This window comes from Meleagris gallopavo, chromosome 21, assembly GCF_000146605.3.
Source record: "Meleagris gallopavo isolate NT-WF06-2002-E0010 breed Aviagen turkey brand Nicholas breeding stock chromosome 21, Turkey_5.1, whole genome shotgun sequence".
Classification (NCBI taxonomy): Eukaryota; Metazoa; Chordata; class Aves; order Galliformes; family Phasianidae; genus Meleagris; species Meleagris gallopavo.
In genome coordinates this window covers 6,494,076-6,513,748 of record NC_015031.2, presented here as the reverse complement: position 1 = coordinate 6,513,748, position 19,673 = coordinate 6,494,076, and the positions used below count along the sequence as shown (strand labels likewise).

Genomic DNA, 19,673 nt, shown 5'->3' with positions numbered 1-19,673 from the left:
ACAAGTTCCTGTGTACCTTAAGACACCTAGGAAATATCACCAGCATGGACTTTTTGTCTTAAAAAGCTTTCTGTTCTATTTAGCATGGAGATACTTTTTTTTTTTTTTCTTTTTCCTTTAAGATGAAGAAAAGAGTGCCTTCTCTGGTGGGTAGACATTGCTCTTAGGGGGTTTGCAAGTTCTAAATGGTAAGAAGCAGAAGGGTAGGCTATTATTATTTCAGCAGCAGAAGGATAGGCTATTATTATTTCAGCAGCTTATTAATAAACATTGTTAGGGAAATTTGAGTAACCAAACAGTACTATTTGATCATCCCGTAGTTTTTCTCTTTAAGGCATAAAGATTGAGCCAAATGCCCGCTTGGAATAGATCTGTGTAATAAAATAGCATCTACTCTGTACAGTTACCTGTCCGCAAGATAATAGTGAAAAGAAACACTGTCACTAGTTCATTTCAATACAAACATAGCTTTATTTTTACTTAAATGCCAATGAAATAACTGTACAAATTCATTGTGCAACATTTACAGTACTGTTAGAAATTAAAACACATTTCTGATTATAGAAATACAGTTCACAATTGGAAAGTTGTGATTTTTCTGATACCAGTGGTTATAAATGATCTACAGCCTTGACTGATACCTAGGAGAAATAGGTAAAGGACTGCAGTCTTGGTATTGAGGTTTTCTAGATTTTGTGGCACCTTCGTGCTACAATAACTGGAAATTAAACGGCCTGAAATGTTTGGAAAATATTGAATAAAGATTTGCAATATTAAGTGAATAATACTCTTACAATTAACTTGTTCTTCGGTTTTCATTTCATGCTGTTTGCAAAACTTCATCAGTAGTATATCAAGTACCTTTGCCACATAATTTTCCTGGAGTGGTCAGAACCATGCGTGCATCTACTTCTACTTGCTGATGGCGCGGATGTCAAGGAGAACAGCATTCGTGCTCATCGTTGGGAGGCTTTGGGCATGTTCATTGCCATGGCTTGAATTAAGTTTTAAGTCACAAGATTCAGGAATTGTTTAAATGAGAGCTTTAAATGAACTGCTCCATTGATGCGTTACATAACTTGCATTTGAAATTGGCCAGTATTTTATTTTATATCAAAAAGTAGTTTGAAGAATTCTGGATGAATTTTGTTGTAATAACAAGTATTTCAGATGTTTGATTGTAAGTTAAGCTATTTGGTTTTGTTAATGTATGTAGATTAAAGCCCATGTTATTGGAAAATGTCATGGCATTGAACATGTCGCGTTTTCCTCTAACTTCTATCTTTTTTTGTTTTCTATTATGGAGAGCAAGGAATAACTTGCCTGCAATTCTAAGTCAAGGCAGAGCAAAAAGAGAGATCAGCCCCTACCACTCTTCCCATGCTGAAGCTGGACCATGTTAGCTTCTCAGTTGACCCCCTCTTAGTAGATAGACACGATGGCATTGTCATATTTAATTCCTAAATTCAAAATGGTTGTTCTTTAAAATATCCTAGTACATATGAAGCAAACATAGATATACATGCTAGCGATTTTTCTCAAGAATTACTTCTGATTAGCGAAACAACTAGGTTTAGTTTCTTTACATTTTTCCTTCCTTATGCATGGCATCATAAGTTACAAAGAATCTGTGCTGCTATAGTACAGGAACTGCTCACCAGCAAATCAAGCAAGACAATGCAGATATGATACAGGACTTCTGTTTTTTCGAGTTGTTTAGTGACAAAATAAGACAATCAGTACTTAAAATTCTGTGCAAGTAAAATTAAAAATTTAAATACAAAATAAGCACATTTTAAAAAACAAGATCATAGGTTAATTTTACTCAATTAAGTCATATTAAAATAAGTAGCAGCTTAGTATCGAGACATTAGTCTGCACTTCTTTAGGAACTGTTATTTTCTTTAGATCAGTCAGAACTTCATACTTCTCATGTTTTGATTCATTGTTTGACCTGAATGCCTTCCCCCCAGCTGTGTAGCACGGGAGTAACCTCAAAGAGCACGAGCTCCTAGCCAATGAACACTGCCACTGCATTAAGCATTACAGCATAAAACAAACTTATCTCACAGATGCTCGCTTTGGAGGGCACGTCAGTGTTCAGAATGCTGGTAGTGGCTTCCTCTCTCCTTAAGGTAGCAGTTGTGCTTTGAGGCATTCTGGAGTAGTTTGTTGGCATTCCACTGGTAATACTAAGAGTCATTGGAGTGGTGGATGATCCCGTTGAATGAGTCAGGCTTGAGTTCACGTCGGTTGAATCTTTAATGTGGATGGTGTGCGTGGCAGCCGCTTCGTAAGCGCTCACCTTCCTGGTTGTCAGCTCTTCAGGGTGGAGGAGCACGGGCCGCTCTGTGCTCGTGAACAGTACTGTCTGGCTTAACGAAGCCAAGGTAGTAACTTCCTTAGCTTTAAATTGTTTATGCATTTTTGTCATTTGGGTTGGTTCAGCTGCCGCTGGAGAGGTAGCAGCGTCTGCTGCCTTCATTCCTTCAATCATGAAGCTGGCATCTGGCGCGGCGGCGGAGGTCGGCGTGATGTTGGCCCACAGCATGGACTGGTCGGCGCAGGGAGCCCCTCGGACCCTGGCAGTGGTACTCTGCACCCATTTAAGCAAATAAGAGATACTTTGTTCATCGCTGCAGGACCATGGGTTGTTGTATAGTGTTACTACTTGCAGCTGAAAGAGCTGATCAAAAGCTTTGTCAGGAATGTATGTGAACTTGTTGTTGTGTAGGTAGAGACTTGTGAGGTGCTGTAATCTCACCAGCGTTCCTGGAAGTATCTGAGACAAGAAGTTATTGGATAGATCCACTGTCTCTATGTTGTAGGGCATGTTGGTTGGAACTGTCCAAAGTTTGTTGCTGCTGAGGTTGAGAAACCTGAGACTGCTCAGTGTGTTGTTGATCAAAACGGCTCTTTCCACCATATTCCTGGAAACATCCAGCACTTTAAGGTTCCACTGGTAAGCTGTGTCAAGTTTCTGAAGGACTTTAATGTTGTTATTTATGGCATATAATTCCCACAAGGATTTGGGCAGATGAGCAGGAACATTCTTGAGCCAATTATTTGAAATATCAAGAGTCCTTAAATTGCTGAATCTCGTCAGCTGATGATCAAGATCTACGAACTGGTTAAATGACAGATTTAAATATGTAATGTTGTCTTGGAGTCCATGTGGCAATACTGTTAAGTTTCTGCCTGAGCAGTCCACGTTCCTGTTGTTTCCTGAGCATGTACAGTTAGAAGGACAGATACCCAGAACAGTGGGTATGAAAAACAGAAGGACCAGCAGGCAGGTAGATGCTTTCAGTATCTGGTGTTCCATTGCTGCCTACAAATAAATATACAAAAATGACACCCTTTAAATCCATGTAACGTCTTTTATTTATTTGTAAGGGCTGTCTTTGCAGTGATCAGTTGCAGCAGAAATTGAGTAAAAATATCAATAAACCCCTTTGTGGCACGGTCCTTTTTGTAATTGTTCAAGAGAGACTTTACAAAGCATCCCTTCAGAGCCTGTCATGTTGTCTGGCAGAACGAGACTTGTTTTTTCATCTGCCTTTCCCCCTCAAGCTCAAATGAGGGCTTTCTTCCGAAAATGCAAGTCTCTTCCAAACGTTATACAATGTCTGCTTCTTGTTTTTAGTGATTTCAAGCCTATATTATGTTTGGAATAATGTGTTCTTTTATACAGGATGAAAAAATGGCTGTCAACTGGATCTGCTTTACAAATCTCTGCAGTAATGTAGCAGAACCCCCCCATACAGGCATGCTATTTGCTTAAGTAGAATTGCTTAAAATACATCTTAAATTGTTAGGAATTTAGTTGGAAACCCAAATTCTGCATTCACAGTAACATGCACATTAGTACTTTTCCTTATTATCGTGTCAGTTACATTCCCAAAGCTGCTAACACATGTTTGAAAGCTGAATTAATGTTAGTAAGAAATCTCTGACACTGCAGCAAATTCCTGGTGCAAGCATCTCTCATCAACTAATAATTTCCTTCTTATTTCAGTCTCTACTTTTGTAGTAGGCTTTGTGATTAAAAACAGAAAACACAAACTTACCGTAATGTCTTCTGCAATATCAGCACATTATTTCTGTGAAAGATTTAAGCTTAGAGGTCGTCTTGTTCTAGAGAGTAGCTACAGTTGCTGTCTGTGGATTGTGCTTGCCTCTTCAGCTGCATCGTATTGCTGCTAGCTGGGGCTCTGCAACCACCTGATCTGCACTACATTGGAGGACTGCAGAGCTGTCGCTGGTGCTGACTCAAATTTATTGCAAAGCATACATATCCAATAAAATAGTTGGGTTTTCTAATTTGAATCACTTAACTTCTTTATGTATTTGTAGCCGTGATACTGCAGCAAAACATTACACATAAAATTTTCTTAGCTTAGCATATGAACCCATTTAAATGTTTATATTTTAAAAGTCTTGTAAGTTGTGCTCTTTTCTGCCTTCATTTAGTCTCTATTCTAGTAAGAAAGGTTAGTGTTAATTTAGGTTTCCTATCTTGAGCTTACTTAAGCTGCCCTGCCAGAATATCTTTTCCTAATTAAAAATCCTTGGTTTTGTGCTGCTTGGATCAGGCTGTCTCTGTGTTGTTGGGTTTATACCCAGCAGCACATACTGCAGGAATTTGCTGCTTTCTCTAGGAAATCCTTATCTGCTTTTCTCCAAACAATATGGCAAGGGTATGCATAGTTTGTAATTTATACATTTGTCACATACAAAATATACGCATATATTTTAACGTGGTGCAGTGCATAAAGCCTCAAAGTCTTTGAGCATCCAGAATGCTGTTCTCTAGGCATACACACTCATACATCTCATATAAACCATAAGAAAAAGAAATAGTAAACATCTTTTCCTACTCTCTCTGTACATGCAGCAGTATTGAGTTGCATATATCCAACTTCAGACATAATTTTTAGTGGTAACTTTAAAAATGTAATGTCCACTGTAATAGGTACAAACAGGTGGCCTATGTGACACCCAAACGTATATTCCCTCCCCCAACAAACTCAAGGCTGCAAGTTCTTTGTCATTTTGCAGAGATGTCATGGAAACCCAGCTTTAGTATCTAGCAGCTTCTCTCTACAAATCTTATCTTTCTACAAATCTAGGCATTAAATGCCAGTAAAATATGCATGCTTGTAATTTACCTCTGAGAATTCCCTTCAATTTACCATCAAATAGTTAAAATAAAAATGCATGGTTCTGGACAGGGCAGTGAACGTCTCTCGTACTTGAGGCCCAGAAAGGATGGGCCCAGCTGGGCATCTGGAGTTAAAGGAACCTGCAACCTAGACAACTGTAAACCAGTTCTTAAACTTTAATAACATTGAATCCATTCTGCAAATCCTGCTGAGAGGAAGAAAAGAAGAAATTAGTAAACATATGCAGCTAATTCTGATAGTCGTCTGCCTCGATGTTCTGTTTGTTTCATCCACCAAAACCAAGTGTCTGGGTAGAACACCACCTTTTCGTATTTCATGTGTTTGGAGCCGTGTCCTCTTTTTCACAGCCACTGTACTACCAAAAATATGCTACAATATTACTGAAAAATAAACCAAAATAATGAGAGTTTTTACAGTATGCATTTCATCAGTCTTTGATCTGGACTGCTGCTGCTGGAGGATTTGCTTTAAATACCTGTCATCCTCTGTTCCCAAGTGGTTCCTCCATCTGACGCAGAAGATAGACCTCTGTATGAGGCAGTCTGTATGTATGCATGCCAGAGCATTTAGACTGTTTTGAATTAGAAGCTTTGTATCTAAGCAGATAACCCTGTTATGCTTTAAGCAACCAAAACATCTTCGAATTAGAAAGCTTTATTAAAATTAACTTGAATTCATTGCGTTCATTTATGTAGTTTAATAGAACAAACCTTTGCAAGAAGCTCTGAGTCCCTTTAAAGTTTTACTCTGCACATCCATCTGTGTGTTGCATGTACTGACACACAGAGGTACACACGCAGTTTTCTGCAGTCTCCAAAATCAGGAATCATTTGTTATCTGCACAGTGGAGTCACTATTAGGCCATGCAGCGGGCACCAGGCGTGCTGTATTCTGCCACCATTTGTTTCAGGCAGAATAGAAAGGGGTTCTTCCCTTTTGTGAAAGCTGACGTTGAGAAATGCCGGGGAGCTGTTGCTCGTGCTGCGGTCTCACTGTTCTTGCCTGTGTCAACTTCTCCATTAGTCAGTTGTTTGAAGAGTGCTTTAAGAAAAATGAGAAGCATTTTGGAAAGTTATTTTGGCAATCTACTGAGGATGTTCTGGCTGTGGCAGAGGTTCACAGATCTCTTCGGTAATTAGCTGCAGCGGTGGGGGATACGGCTCCTTCACTTCCGAGTGAAGTTCCCCTTGCTGGCCAGGATCCGAGGCGTGCTGCTCGGCCGGCTCATCGAGCTCAGTGAGCCACGCAGGGGGAGGCGGCAGCTCGGGGCCCTCGGCGGGCTGTGGGCACAGCGCCTGCTCTGGGCTCGCTGCTTCTGGGCCGGGAGCCGTGGCGGTGGCGGAGCAGCTGTGCTCTGCCGGGGGCTGCTGCCTGCTGGCGTTGCCGGCCGTGCTGTTGGGTGGTTTCTGCGGTGCGGGAGGGTCGTGCCGTATGGGTGCTTCTTCTCTTAATTTCCAAGGCAACATAAATAAAACTGAGGAACGTTTGGTAACCTGGCTGGAGTCCATAAAGATATCTGGGGTGTCTCCGTCTGCAAACGGAGACTGACCTGCCCAGTTTGAATCGGCTAGCGATGGCTTCTTGCAGCATTTCCATAGAACAATCATACTGATCGCAATTACCATACCGACCAAAATGATGCCCACTATCATTGCTGCAACCCAGCTCCCGTTGGTGGGCTCTATGTGTGCTTCAGGCAGCTGTGGCAGTGCTGTCCCAGCAGTCAGCACTCCTGCAGGCTTCTGCATGCTGGGGCCGGTTGTTTGCAGTTGGTACGTGGTAGATCTGTCCTCTGCCGGGCTGCCGGTGCTGGTATGCACAATGCTTTCACTTGTGGAAACGTTTGAAGGTATTTCAGTGGAAAGCGATTTCCAAATTTCTCCACAGAAGAGAATCAGTATTACTGTGCTGACCATTTTCCTACAGTCTGTTTAAATACGTCTCCTCCTACATCAAGAATAAAGTAAAACACATTAAATCGAACCTGAAGTGACACTACTGATACCAGACAATTTTATAGTTAGAGTCTAAAAAAAATAGGCCAGATTAAACTTGCATGTTTTTTGTCACTTGTATGGTCAACAGCTTTGTCACTGATATCAACATCATGGTGGGTTTTTTTGTTTTCCACCTTCTCTGAAAAAGGTGTTTGGAGAGAAGTGCAAAGTGTGTTTCAAAATAACTTTTATCTATCACAGAAATGATTATGGATGTGAAATGAAATATGAAACACAGCAGTACTGACAAACAAGAGTAAAGAAAATTGCCCTACTTTATACTTGAAGGACTGAGAGAAGCCTAGAGATAAGCCGAGACCTGGGTGAAAGGTTCTTTAAGGTCTATTTCCTGTTCTTCCCTCACTTCCGCAGTTAAGGTTAGAGTGTAATAATTCTGCAAAAGTCTCCAAATATTGCAACTATAATGGTTCAGAACTCCAATATTTAACTGTCTTTGTAAATAAACTCCTGCATGGGGGAAGGTTTTGTACCAAAGGAGTTGTGTTAACGTTAGGAGGTTGGGATGGAGCAGACTTTTTTTCCTGTACTGCTCAGAGTTCAGGTTTCTGAACTTCTGTGTGATGCATGTCATTAAAAAACAGACACCTATTGTGATTTCTACCTGTGAAATTACTTTGTGTGTTTTGAGATAATTTGTGATCACGCTGCTCTTGTGAAGCTGCCCCTGGAACCTCAGTAAGTGTAACTATAAAAGTCAACTTCAGATCCAACAATGCAAACACGTGTGAGCAGCAGAGTAATGCTTCTAGAGATCACTATCTAAACTGTAAGATTTAAAACGGATTAAAATGACACCATTTTATTTTCTTCTGCTCAAAAATATATTCTGTTTCAAAATATATTAAAATGATGCATATGTGTAGAGTTCATGATAGTTCACAGTAGCAACACCTTAGGAACTAGATGGAATGTCTGCATCTTCCAGATACTACAGGAACTTTGAACTAGCTTAGGAAGTGCTGTACAAAGTGCAGTTCATTTAAAAATAAATAATGCAAATATTAAGTCTTTACATTTTTAATTTGATTCTTACCTTTGTCTTCTGTCAAGCAAGCATTCTCTTCTTTTTTGTTTGAAGCCGTGAGAGGACAGACTGTGCTAGGAGTCGAGCAGCTCTGAAATGGCTTGTCTCACGTTGAACAAGTTTCTGCAGCTAAAGAGGAAGTTTACCAACACTTGCTGCAGGAAGTGTCAAGAGTAGGAGGATTACTAAGAAGCTTAGCTCAAGGTTTGCATGATTTAAAAGCAAACTTTTCAGCTCAATTGTCTTTATAAAGCTCAGACATTTAGGAGGCCTTTGTTGGGTTTGTGTCTGTTATGTAGGAATTCATGAATGCTTGTTTTCCAGTCCTTGCTGAAAATAGTTGTGGTTACAAATTTTTTTGAATGACACAGAAGTAAGTTTGGATTGGATTTCATTTTTACTAATAAAAATTCAGTGGAGGTTTTGATGAGCTATCATTGTTATTAATGGAAATGCAACCGTAGGCTCGCTACAGTGAGTCACAGAGCACTGTATGATATCACGAGGTGCTGGCTTGCACATCTTCCTTTAGGTGGCTGTGTTACAGGCAGATAGCAGCCGATCTCACCCTTCCTCTGCCTTCCCTTCCCCACTTTGCTTTTTTGTCTGGACAATGCTGGCACCTGTTGCCACCATTAAAGGAGGACTGCATGCTCTAAGCAGTTGTTTTTCTGCTGTCTCTTTGTCCATATCATAACCCAAACTACTCATCTCCTTGAGTGTTTTGGCCAAGAAAGGCTGCCTGCCAAAAGAAATGTGCATAAGTCTGTCCTCACAGCAATCTGCAAGTGCATTCTTGTGCCTTCCACCATAGCTTTTCCATGTGCCATGCCTGCTGCTGTGCTCTGCTGGCTGTGCTGGCTCTTTTCCAGTCTGTTGCCAATTCCTGCTGCACATGCAAATCCTGGTATCATGACACACACTTTCTTGAGTCTTACCTCATCCAAGTTCCCTTCAATCTTCACAGTTTCCGCTTGTCTTTGGCTGCAGATCCCACCCTCATTACTATTTCTTTTCCTTCTTTCCACTGATAGGATCGTGATTCTCTACTTTTTTCCTGCTTTTTCATGATACTGCAGTTTTACCCCTTGTGACTTGGAGAAAAACAGAATGTAAACTTTATTTAAAAACTGGTGTTTCTAGTTTATTGATGATTACAAAAAGGAGTTCTTATATTTTAACATACAGTACAGACTTCACATATTTACACCTAAAATCAAAGCAAAAAGCATGATTGCTCTCAATCTGGTTCAAAAGCAATTAATCTGATTTAAGAAGTTTTGATGGAATAAATCTAAAAGGCATTTTAACAGAATGGTTCCTGATTCAGTAATGGCATCAAAGTTGTGACTGAATTATGGTTTTCTTAAAATAGCAAGTGCCTGTGTAGCACTTTAGTCTGCGTAAATATAGCATATTCTAACTGTCCTTTCCTTTTTTTGTCCCCCAGTGATCTTTAAAAATGGCAAAGTTCTGTCCTGCTTTATCCTGTTTGGTTCCTACAACCATGATTGCTGGTTAAAGGAGTTAAAACAGTCTTGGTGCTATTTCTAAAAATCTCTTCAATGCAGTCCTACTCCCTTCTTGATATGCAGGTTTTTACAGCATACCCACTACCTTTAAAAGTGAGAAACCTGAAGGTCTAGCTTTCCCATGTTGCAGTGTGTGTTGTTTCTTGAAAGCTAAGTTTCTGTCTCATGTTAATCCAGTACAAAACGCAAAAGCTGAAGGTCTTTTTTAGTTGACTAAATCTCAACTACAAAATTGGTTAAAATGCTTTTGTGTGACATTGTTTCTTTGTTTTCATGTTTATTATCTGTGTCTTTAACGTGATTCTCAGTAGATTTGTCTTGGGTTCTCCTTTGGATTGCAGCATCTCTCTCTGATAGCAAGTCCTGCATTACCACATCAGTTCCAGTTGTCTCCTTAGGTATCCTCTGCCACGTTCCTGCTGCAGTTGGCCAGAAGCTGTTGGTAGCCAGAATATCTCCATTGCTCCTGGGCCGACGTTTTCCTTGTTGAGCTTTTTTGAGATAGGACAGTTTATTTGCCATTACGACAGTTGACAGAAACAAGAAGGTGCAGATGAGTACAAGGGCTGCTATTATAATGAAGCAAATCAGTGTAAGAAACTTACGGTCTTCACATGTTTCTTTTGTCATGGGGATCTTGGGTTTGCTGGTATTCCTAGGTCCTCCAGTATCAGGAACACTTTGGGCAGAGGAAGATGAGGAGTTTGGGCCCATTGTTGAAGATAAAGACTGGGGGGTGGCTGTCAGCATTTCAGCAGGGGGTGTTGGTTTGCCATTAAAATCAATGCCTGGAGGAGATTTTGTGTTGGCTTCTGTTATGTTCTGATTGCAAGTTAGGTTTTGGCAGATTGGATACCAGATTTCATGGGTAACCCTGGGATAGTCAGTATGGTTTGCACTTAATTGCAAACACAATGAAAAGATTATCCCAAGAGGGAAAGCAGAATGTGGTCTGCCATGTCTCTTTGTCTTCATCTTCCTCTTCAGTCACCTACAAAAATAGAAATTCTGGTGTTAGGAAGTAGCATTGCTAGTTCTTAGAAGCCTGAATCAGGCTTGTCAGGTTTAGTAGCCATCAGCTTTTCTGATCAGAAATGTGTTGTAACTTGGCCTCGTGCTTGCCATATGTAGGAGGGAGCACTCAGCTGCTTGGAATCCTGACTGAATTGGTGGTCTTGGACTTCAGCTCTCACAGTGCTGAATTCCAGTGTTTGGAGGTCTGTGTGTGGTGTGTATGAAGATGAAAAAAGAATATGAAGCAAACAGAGGAAAGTGTTTTCTGCTGAGTGCCCAGTGATTTGTGGATGTCGATACAGACTCTGCTGTAGTTCCTCCTCTTTAAAGCTAACCATATTACATCTTTAAGTTCATCACTTCTGCTTTTAAATGGGGAAGGGAGGCACCCATGTAAAACCTACAAAGTACCGCTTTCTGCCTCACGTTTCCCCAAATATGGGAGAAGTAACTGCGCTTGTACAGATGGCCAAGCAGAAAGCTTTAACTGAAAACGTTCCTGTAAATGGCAGCAGTAACTTGTTCTAATCATTTTATTTCTTATCACTCTTATCATTCTTGTGTCTGGAGTATTTCATAAATCCCTAGGACAATCTTTGTTCTCTAATATCTGATTTATTGTACAAAAGACTGCTTATCACATACTTCAGATTGTGATATTTCCTTTAAAACCCCTGAAATTAGGCAGATTACCATTAGTATTATTCTCTGCTCTACATTAGGGTAATGTTCAGATTTGCACCATGAATCGGAGACAAATAGGATAACCTCAGAGTGATGCTGATGAGAGAGAGAGAAGTTACTGCATCATGTCTGTGCTGAGTCCTCTCAGGTTTACATGTGTGAGACACCCTCAGGTCTTACGGCTGGTTGTTGTGCTCCCTGTCTCTTACCTGTCTCTGTTAACAGAATGAAATGTTTCCTCCAAGTGCTGTAGTTACATCTTGTTCGTGTATAAATGCTATCAAGGATGACTGACATTAATGGTGCTGTTTGTAGAAATGCGTTTCTTCTTGAAGCTGTTACTTTAAAGATAACAAAGCACATCTGTATGCTTCTAAGTTTTGGTAACTTGGAAATGTACCAGAAATAAATTTGCTTCTGCCATAGTTGAAACGTAGCTTATCTGCCAGAGAACTTAATGTGTTCACACTCAAAAATCAGAGAGCTAAGCTTGCCTGTCTTTTCAGTACCCAAATGACATCTTTCATACTCCTGGAGTCCCCCAGGGAGGGGAAGGGACTGATAGGTCTGGGATGTAAGCAGGGAGCAGATGGTGGGTTGCTGCTCACAAGGCAGAGGAGAGGAGAATATATTTGTATCTTTCTTTGCAGTTCACACTACAAACTAAACTCTGCTCTGAGATGAGTCCTTATTGTTAAGTTTGAATTAGAAACCATCTTAGTAATCAGCTACAGCTTGGGTGCAATATTTATCTTTCTATGGTAACAGTCACTTGGGGAATGCCTTGTTGCAGTCTTCAGAAAGGAGGAAAAGCAGCAGCACCACAACCTTTTTTGGGGTGGAGGGAAACAAAACATTTCCCAAAGTTTCTGCATGACGTGCAGAAATGAGGTGCATTTTCCAGTACAGATGCCTCCAATCCTTACTGCCCAAGAACTGCAGCTGTACGAATGTTTATTTGGACCAGATATGTTTTCTTAAAAATACAGAAGCTAGTATTGTTAAAGGCTTCGGTTAAAATCATGTTAGCAAAGGAACTGATCATTAAATAGCTTTTTCTTTTCTTCTTTAACTCAACCATTTGTGCCCAGGTGTTGATAGGGCCCTCTGTCAGTCCACAGTAACAGGAACTACAGAGCAATGCAGGCTGCCGTTCTTATTTCTTTAGAGTCTGATTGAGAACAACTTCTAACATCACTAAAAGCAATTGTTTATCAGATTTCCTAAATCAGGCAGAGATTGATTTTTAACTGTTGTTACTGGTGGAGTTGTACTTAAACAAGAAAAGTCAAACTTACTTTCATGTATAATTTCCTACAAAATCTAGGAAACATTGAATTGGAACTGAAAGTAGAAGGAAAATGTGCACTTACCTTTCCGCGGTGCAGTCAAAAGAAAGTTGGTGTTTAGATATTTAGTCCTTTAACAGTAAGATTTCTCTGTGTGTGTATTTGCTCTTAGGATGCAAACGTCCATTAACATGAAGCAAGTAGACTTGGACAGTGCTGGGTTTTTTGTTTTTTTATTTAAGCAAATCTGTAACTGAAATTACATGTCCTGTATTCTAAGTGGAGAACTAAAACCACAGTGATGACACACTTCCTTCTTTTTTTCTTCTTCTTCTTTTTTTTTTTTTCTTCTAAACAATTATGCCATGACATCTTAGAGGGGGAAAAACACCATCTTGCCCAAATTAGCTTTCTGAGCAACAGGAAGTAACACAGGAAAAAAAGTCTCTTGGGCAGACAGATAAATACGTTTCTGAAGTGTATCTCCTCCGTTATCCTGTGATCAGGTGGTTTACCTCAGATGTTACCAAGAGCAGTGTCCCTCTGTGAACAAAATGACTTGTGCTTCCAGTGCTTAGCAGACGTTTCCATAGCCTGTTGTCTTGCTTTGAAGGAGTTGAGTTGAAGCTAGCTCAAAACAAGCAGGAGTCTTTAAAAGTTCAAGAACTACTGCTAAGTTTGCTTCTTAATTCTTTCTAGTAGAATTTTATCTGCTGTACTAACTCTGAAAACTTGGTTCAGACAGATGCTCTGTCCGATGTCATAAAATTCAGCAAAGCATTAAATGAGAGCAAAGGGTTCTTAATATTTTTATAGTACCTGAATGCTTTTCAGGTAAGAATTATTTCACAGATGGGTCCTCTGTACTACTCAAAGGGCCAACCGTTCTTAGAAACGATCCACCAAGCATTAGAGTACATTGTTGTGCTTGCTGCAGTATTTGGCAGACAAAATGAGCTGAAGAAAATGGTTTGTGGGTGTTTAATTTCTCTTAATCAAGACTATTTAAATAATTTATTTCTACTTATAAAATTAGGTATAATATGAACCTGTAGAAATGTGTTTAAAAAAAAATAGTAATAAAAATAGAGTTTGGGGTGATACTTTACACCTTTTTTCAAAGAAGCCCTTAACTTGCATCAGCTTTGAGCCAATCGATGCACTTTTCCTCACCAGTGTGGATTTTATTTCTCCTTTTGTTGGAGGTGCTGGATGAGCCTCCTGGCTGTCCAGAGACTTCATGACTGCGGTAGGTGGTGTGGCACTTCAAAATGAACGAATCCAACCAAGCTTTAGCATTCTGGGCTGAACTTGGTTGGAATAAGAGCCGTGACAGAATTTAGGCTATGGATGCCAGTCCAGTGTCATTGCTTTGAGTTTGACATTTTGGTGACTATGTAAATGTCAGTCTGTTTTAGTGCAGCAGTGTGTGTGACGCACCACTGAAATGTTTTATTATGGGTCTAAAAGGCAAACCCAACAGTGTCTGTCATGTTTTCTTACAGTTTCAAGACTGGCCAGATCAATGGAGATTTATTGATATACCACGTCCTGCTGACTCTGAAGCCATACTACGCAAAGCCATATGAAATTGTGGTGGACCTCACACATGCTGGCCCCAGTAATCGCTTTAAAACTGACTTTCTTTCTAAATGGTTTGTAGTTTTTCCAGGCTTTGCTTATGAAAATGTCTCAGCAGTTTTTATTTATAACTGTAATTCTTGGGTCAGAGAATACACCAAATACCACGAAAGACTCTTGACAGGTTTGAAAGGAAGCAAAAGGCTGATTTTCATAGACTCTCCAGGAAAACTGGCGGAGCACATTGAACATGACCAGCAGAAACTTCCAGCAGCTACCTTAGCTTTGGAAGAGGACTTGAAAGTATTTCACAATGCCCTCAAATTGGCTCACAAAGACACCAAAGTGTCTATTAAAGTAAGTATTTTCATGCTTTATTAGTGAATTGTTCTATTTTGATAAGATTTTGAATGCGTTTCTGCTGTCTTTTAATTTTCTTATCTGTCTTATAGAGAAATCACAACACAGTATTATTTCATACAATTTCATACATTTATCTTGGTCAGATAGAAATGTCAGGTTTGTCTCTTTGTATCATTAACAGCAGGTGCTCAACCATTTTTTGATTCTCTTTCTAAGGTTGGATCAACAGCTGTGCAGGTGACATCAGCAGAACGAACGAGAGTCCTGGGACAGACAGTGTTTTTAAATGATATATACTACGCCTCTGAAATTGAGGAAATATGTCTTGTTGATGAGAATCAGTTTACACTGACGATTGCCAACCAGGGAACACCACTCACCTTCATGCATCAGGAGTGTGAAGCTATTGTGAGGTCCATTATTCACATACGGACACGGTGGGAGCTGTCACAGCCAGACTCCATCCCACAGCACACTAAAATTCGCCCTAAGGATGTTCCTGGAACACTGCTGAACATAGCATTGCTCAACTTGGGAAGCTCAGACCCCAGTTTGCGGTACTGACCTTTTAAATTAATTTCCCTTTGTAAGGAAAAATATGGTTTGCAGTATATATTTATTGGGAACATTTGATTGGCTTGGTGTTGAACTTCCTGCTTAATAGCAAGTTTTTGGGTCTCATCAAAGAGGGCTGCCTCCAAAAATGAGTCCTTGCTCACTGGCAGCCTCCGTGGCCCTTGGCTCCTGCCTCTCAGCCACTCAGGTGCATTTGGAAATACCTGGCATTTCTTGGAACTGGATGCTCTTCTGAGAAGTCTAGTACCAGATTCTTCAAGCATACTCTGTAACCTTGTCAGAAACAGTTTAAAACAAAGGAGTAATTTAATTCATTTGTCCAAGGCAAATGTTGTCTCTGAATCTTAATTGATGCAGAAAAGCAGCTCAGGCTTTAAGTATAGTACATTATATAACAATATTGATTTGGTTTTGGAAATGTGACTGCCATTGCTGCGATGTCTCAGTGTAATGTGTGTATTTTAAAACAGACAGGAAGACTATTACAAATCACATTGCTTGCTTTGTTTACAGGTCTGCTGCCTATAATCTTCTGTGTGCCTTAACCTGTACCTTTAATTTAAAGATTGAGGGCCAGTTACTGGAAACTTCAGGTCTATGTATTCCTGCCAACAACACGCTCTTTATTGTGTCAATTAGTAAGACTCTTGCAGCTAATGAGCCACACCTTACCTTAGAGTTCTTGGAAGAGTGTATTTCAGGATTTAGCAAATCGAGTAAGTAAGAGTGGTGTTCCTCAGTACTAACCATGAACATGAAACGATTTAAGCTGGTAGCTGTCGAGTTTAACAAACTTCCTCATGTTACTGAATCACAGCAACTTTAAGTTACTAATGCTTCCTAGAACTGATTTGGATATTTTTAAGATGACCCATTTATATTTGTTTCTTAATAATCAAGTTTAATCAGACAATTCTGTGTTTCTGTGAAGCTGTGTAATTCTCAGAAGCCAATGTTGTGACCTGGGGGGGGCATCTGTTGGAGCAGGAACTCACAGTACTTTGATTTACACTCTTGAACATACCCTTTTCTTTCTGCATGGGAAGAAAGGAAGCAGATATTTTAAAAAGAAGTAAAGCAGCCCGAGCCCAGTCTTTCTAGCTTTCACCAGCCATCTCATTTATCTGGACAATTACTCAGTGTGATCACAACACAAATTATTTGTTTCATCCCCCTGACAGTTTTGTACAGTGAGTAATCTGGTGATCAGATCTCTGTCACACAGTTTTTGATTCACCAGAATTAAGATTGTAGGGAACAAAAAAAAAAAAAGGAAAAAAAGAGCTTGGTGAAGTTTTGAGTTCTAGCAGATACCTTAAGAAAACAGTTTGTGTCTTTCAAATTTAAGCCTTTCAGATTGATGGTATCTCCTATCTGGTTCTGCCATTCTGCTTTTGTTATCTCTGTTTTCCAGACATAAAACAACTCTGATTTTACTGCTGGAAGCAGTTCAGAATACATTCTCAAGATTAAAAAGAAATTGTCTTTAGTCCCACTTCATACTAAGTGTACACATCTTTGTCACATGTCTTAAGATAGTAAAATGTCAAAATCTCCTTGCTAGATTCTTACAGGTGTTTATTGGATGCTGTCATTAACAGTGTGCTCCTTATGAAAGCTGTGTTTTAGGGTATTATTTGCTCAGATCTGATTCGTTACTTTAGGAGGAAAATGAAAGGGTAGTGCTTGCAAGTAATTATTTACCTGTTCATAAAGACCAGCAGTGATCTTTTGTGAATTTTTCTTTCAGGTATTGAACTGAAACATCTTTGTCTGGAGTATATGACTCCCTGGCTGTCCAATCTGGTTCGATTCTGCAAACACAACGACGATGCGAAGCGCCAGCGAGTCACTGCTATTCTTGATAAGCTTATCACAATGACAATAAATGAAAAGCAGATGTACCCTTCTATTCAGGCTAAAATATGGGGAAGTCTTGGACAGGTATAAATTATGCACGATTTCTTGTAATTTATTTATAAGCAGATTATAGTGTTTTCAATCACTTACATAAGGATAAAATTTTTGACAGATAAGACCTTGCTTATTTCCCAGAAGTATCTGAAATATATTTTGTTTTTTTTTCCACCTCAAATCCAGTTTCTTCTCAATAAGTGCAAAGTGCAGCATTTTATGAATAGTTGTGCTTTGAAGCAGAGAACAAAATAAAAACGATACCGTATCATAGTTCTTCTGCTGTTGTGAAGCATTTTGATCTGATGCAATTCATTTTGCAATTCTAATATTTCAGTAGGCTTTTTCCAAAAAGATGACAAATCACTAGGACTGTTGCTTCCATGCACCTTCAACTAAAAAAATATAATGATTACTTATTCAGAAGCTTGTTTACTGTAGAAAAATTATGTTAACCAGACAGTAAGAAAGGCTTTTTTTTCTCTACCAGATCACAGATCTCCTTGACGTAGTGCTGGACAGTTTCATCAAAACTAGTGCCACAGGGGGCTTAGGATCCATTAAAGCTGAGGTTATGGCAGACACAGCGGTAGCGCTTGCTTCTGGAAATGTAAAATTGGTTTCAAGCAAAGTGAGTTCCCTCCTTGCCTCTTAAACAGTAATTTCACCTTTAGATAACAACATAGCACTGAGGTGCTTTCTGATGACTCAGCAATAATAATTAAAAAAAAAAAGAATAACTCCAATGTTGATTTGTAACAGCTTTTACTGAAATTTTGAGCTTGCTCTTTGTTTCATAGAAGCAAAATGGTTGCTCTCTTTTCAGGTGATTGGAAGGATGTGCAAAATAATTGACAAGACTTGTTTGTCTCCAACTCCTACGCTGGAGCAGCACCTGATGTGGGATGATATTGCCATTCTGGCACGCTACATGCTGATGCTGTCCTTCAACAATTCTCTGGATGTGGCTGCACATCTCCCCTACCTCTTTCATGTGGTTACTTTGTTGGTGGCCACCGGACCCCTTTCTCTCAGAGCTTCCACTCATGGTCTTGTCATCAACATCATTCATTCTCTGTGCACTTGCTCACAGCTTCATTTTAGTGGTAAGTTCTTAACAGGTTTTCAATTGATTGCTTTTTAGTTTCAGAAACACCAGAGCTCTCTTTCTCTCTTTCAACAATTCTGAGCTTGAAACTACTGTCTTGCTGTTGAGCTTGTGTAGAAACCAGAAAAGGGTATGAGCCAGAATAACTATGAAGAGGGAGTTAAAATATGACTGGTTTCAAGCAGGTGTGTAGTACAAATTGTACAACGGGTCTTTGAAAAAGGGAAGAAAGTAAGTACCAGTAAGTTCCTGTATTGCAGATTAAGGATAAAATGCATCTGTGCTAAAACTGGCTGATGTGCATCTTCTGAATAGTTGCATAATGTGGTAACAAATATCAGTTACATAAGGAAATTTTGAAACTGCATGGTTAAAGCAGGGATGTTGCATACAGCTGTATTTTAGCAATCCTAAAATATTTGAAATAGCAAAGGGTTCAGCAGTCACAGAAGTACAGTATAGAATCAGGCTGGATTTTGTGAAAAAAAATCAAGAAGTTTATGTAATCTTGTTTTTTTAAGTATCTAAAAGCTCCTTTTATATCTAAGTGTATTGACAGAGTGTGCATAGACACAGACACAGACACTTGCATTTAAAGAAAAGCTTTGCTGTGATGCACAAAGAGAAAGGCAAGCCTTCCTGTTTAAAAAATGGGTTTGAAGTACACAATAATGGAACAAAGTTCAGAATTGTAAGAATATGCAGTGCCAGTACCAGGGCCTTCATTTTCTTCTGATCTAAGAGACTTAATTGCAGTGGAAGCCCAAACCAGAATTTAACTGCATTTGAACTGACAGTAATGCTGGCCTTCCAAACCAGGAGCACTCCGTGTTTCCATTCTCCTAACAAACATGAGAAAAAGTCTCAGAAAATCACATCTGTAGACAAATTTCTTTTTATCTATTTCCAGACTGCATCTCTCTTGTGACTGTTTTCAGTGATCTGTGCAACAGGCCACGGTTGTTCTGGCATGTTCTGAGACAAGTAGCAAAGAAAACAGTATAGAAACGTGCAAAGGTTTATCATCTGCTTGTGTATTTGTGGGAGAGTGAGCTTACGTGTGTTTAAAATATGAATTGTGTGTCAGTGTTTTAAGTCTAATGTGTAAAAATTTGTTCAACAGAGGAGACCAAGCAAGTTTTAAGACTGAGCTTGACTGAATTTTCTCTGCCTAAATTTTATTTGCTGTTTGGAATCAGCAAAGTGAAATCAGCTGCAGTCATAGCATTCCGCTCCAGCTATCGAGACAGGTCATTTTCACCTGGCTCCTACGAGAGGGAGACTTTTGCACTGACCTCCTTGGAAACGGTTACTGAAGCTTTGTTGGAGATCATGGAGGTATGTGTTTCAAAACAAAGTTACAGTGCTGCTTGTTCTACAACAA

General features: G+C 39.6%; 4 protein-coding genes across 5 annotated transcripts in view; 1 reads left to right on the top strand and 3 right to left on the bottom strand.

Moving 5' to 3' along the window:
- The window catches only part of NF1 (neurofibromin 1), a 70,613-nt gene that overhangs the window by 38,041 nt on the left and 12,899 nt on the right, over positions 1–19,673 (top strand). For both annotated transcript variants that reach the window (XM_031556444.1, XM_019621969.2), the window contains 7 exons: positions 14,253–14,685; positions 14,908–15,248; positions 15,781–15,983; positions 17,018–17,211; positions 17,672–17,812; positions 18,008–18,287; positions 19,413–19,627. In XM_031556444.1, the coding sequence (XP_031412304.1) occupies positions 14,253–14,685; positions 14,908–15,248; positions 15,781–15,983; positions 17,018–17,211; positions 17,672–17,812; positions 18,008–18,287; positions 19,413–19,627 (1,807 nt within the window). The remainder of the gene's footprint in view (positions 1–14,252; positions 14,686–14,907; positions 15,249–15,780; positions 15,984–17,017; positions 17,212–17,671; positions 17,813–18,007; positions 18,288–19,412; positions 19,628–19,673) is intronic.
- OMG (oligodendrocyte myelin glycoprotein) lies at positions 465–4,539 on the bottom strand. Its single transcript, XM_010721985.3, has 2 exons — positions 4,071–4,539; positions 465–3,331 (listed from the first exon to the last, which is right to left on the bottom strand). Exon 2 carries the CDS (start codon positions 3,323–3,325, stop codon positions 2,012–2,014), a length of 1,314 nt encoding a protein of 437 aa, XP_010720287.1. The 5' UTR covers positions 3,326–3,331; positions 4,071–4,539; the 3' UTR covers positions 465–2,011.
- On the bottom strand, positions 4,693–8,357 carry EVI2B (ecotropic viral integration site 2B). The gene is made up of 2 exons (XM_010721986.3): positions 8,238–8,357; positions 4,693–7,133 (listed from the first exon to the last, which is right to left on the bottom strand). The coding sequence occupies exon 2, from the start codon at positions 7,100–7,102 to the stop codon at positions 6,272–6,274; it is 831 nt and encodes a 276-aa protein (XP_010720288.1). The 5' UTR covers positions 7,103–7,133; positions 8,238–8,357; the 3' UTR covers positions 4,693–6,271.
- On the bottom strand, positions 9,355–12,976 carry EVI2A (ecotropic viral integration site 2A). The gene is made up of 2 exons (XM_003211857.4): positions 12,832–12,976; positions 9,355–10,751 (listed from the first exon to the last, which is right to left on the bottom strand). The coding sequence occupies exon 2, from the start codon at positions 10,733–10,735 to the stop codon at positions 9,974–9,976; it is 762 nt and encodes a 253-aa protein (XP_003211905.1). The 5' UTR covers positions 10,736–10,751; positions 12,832–12,976; the 3' UTR covers positions 9,355–9,973.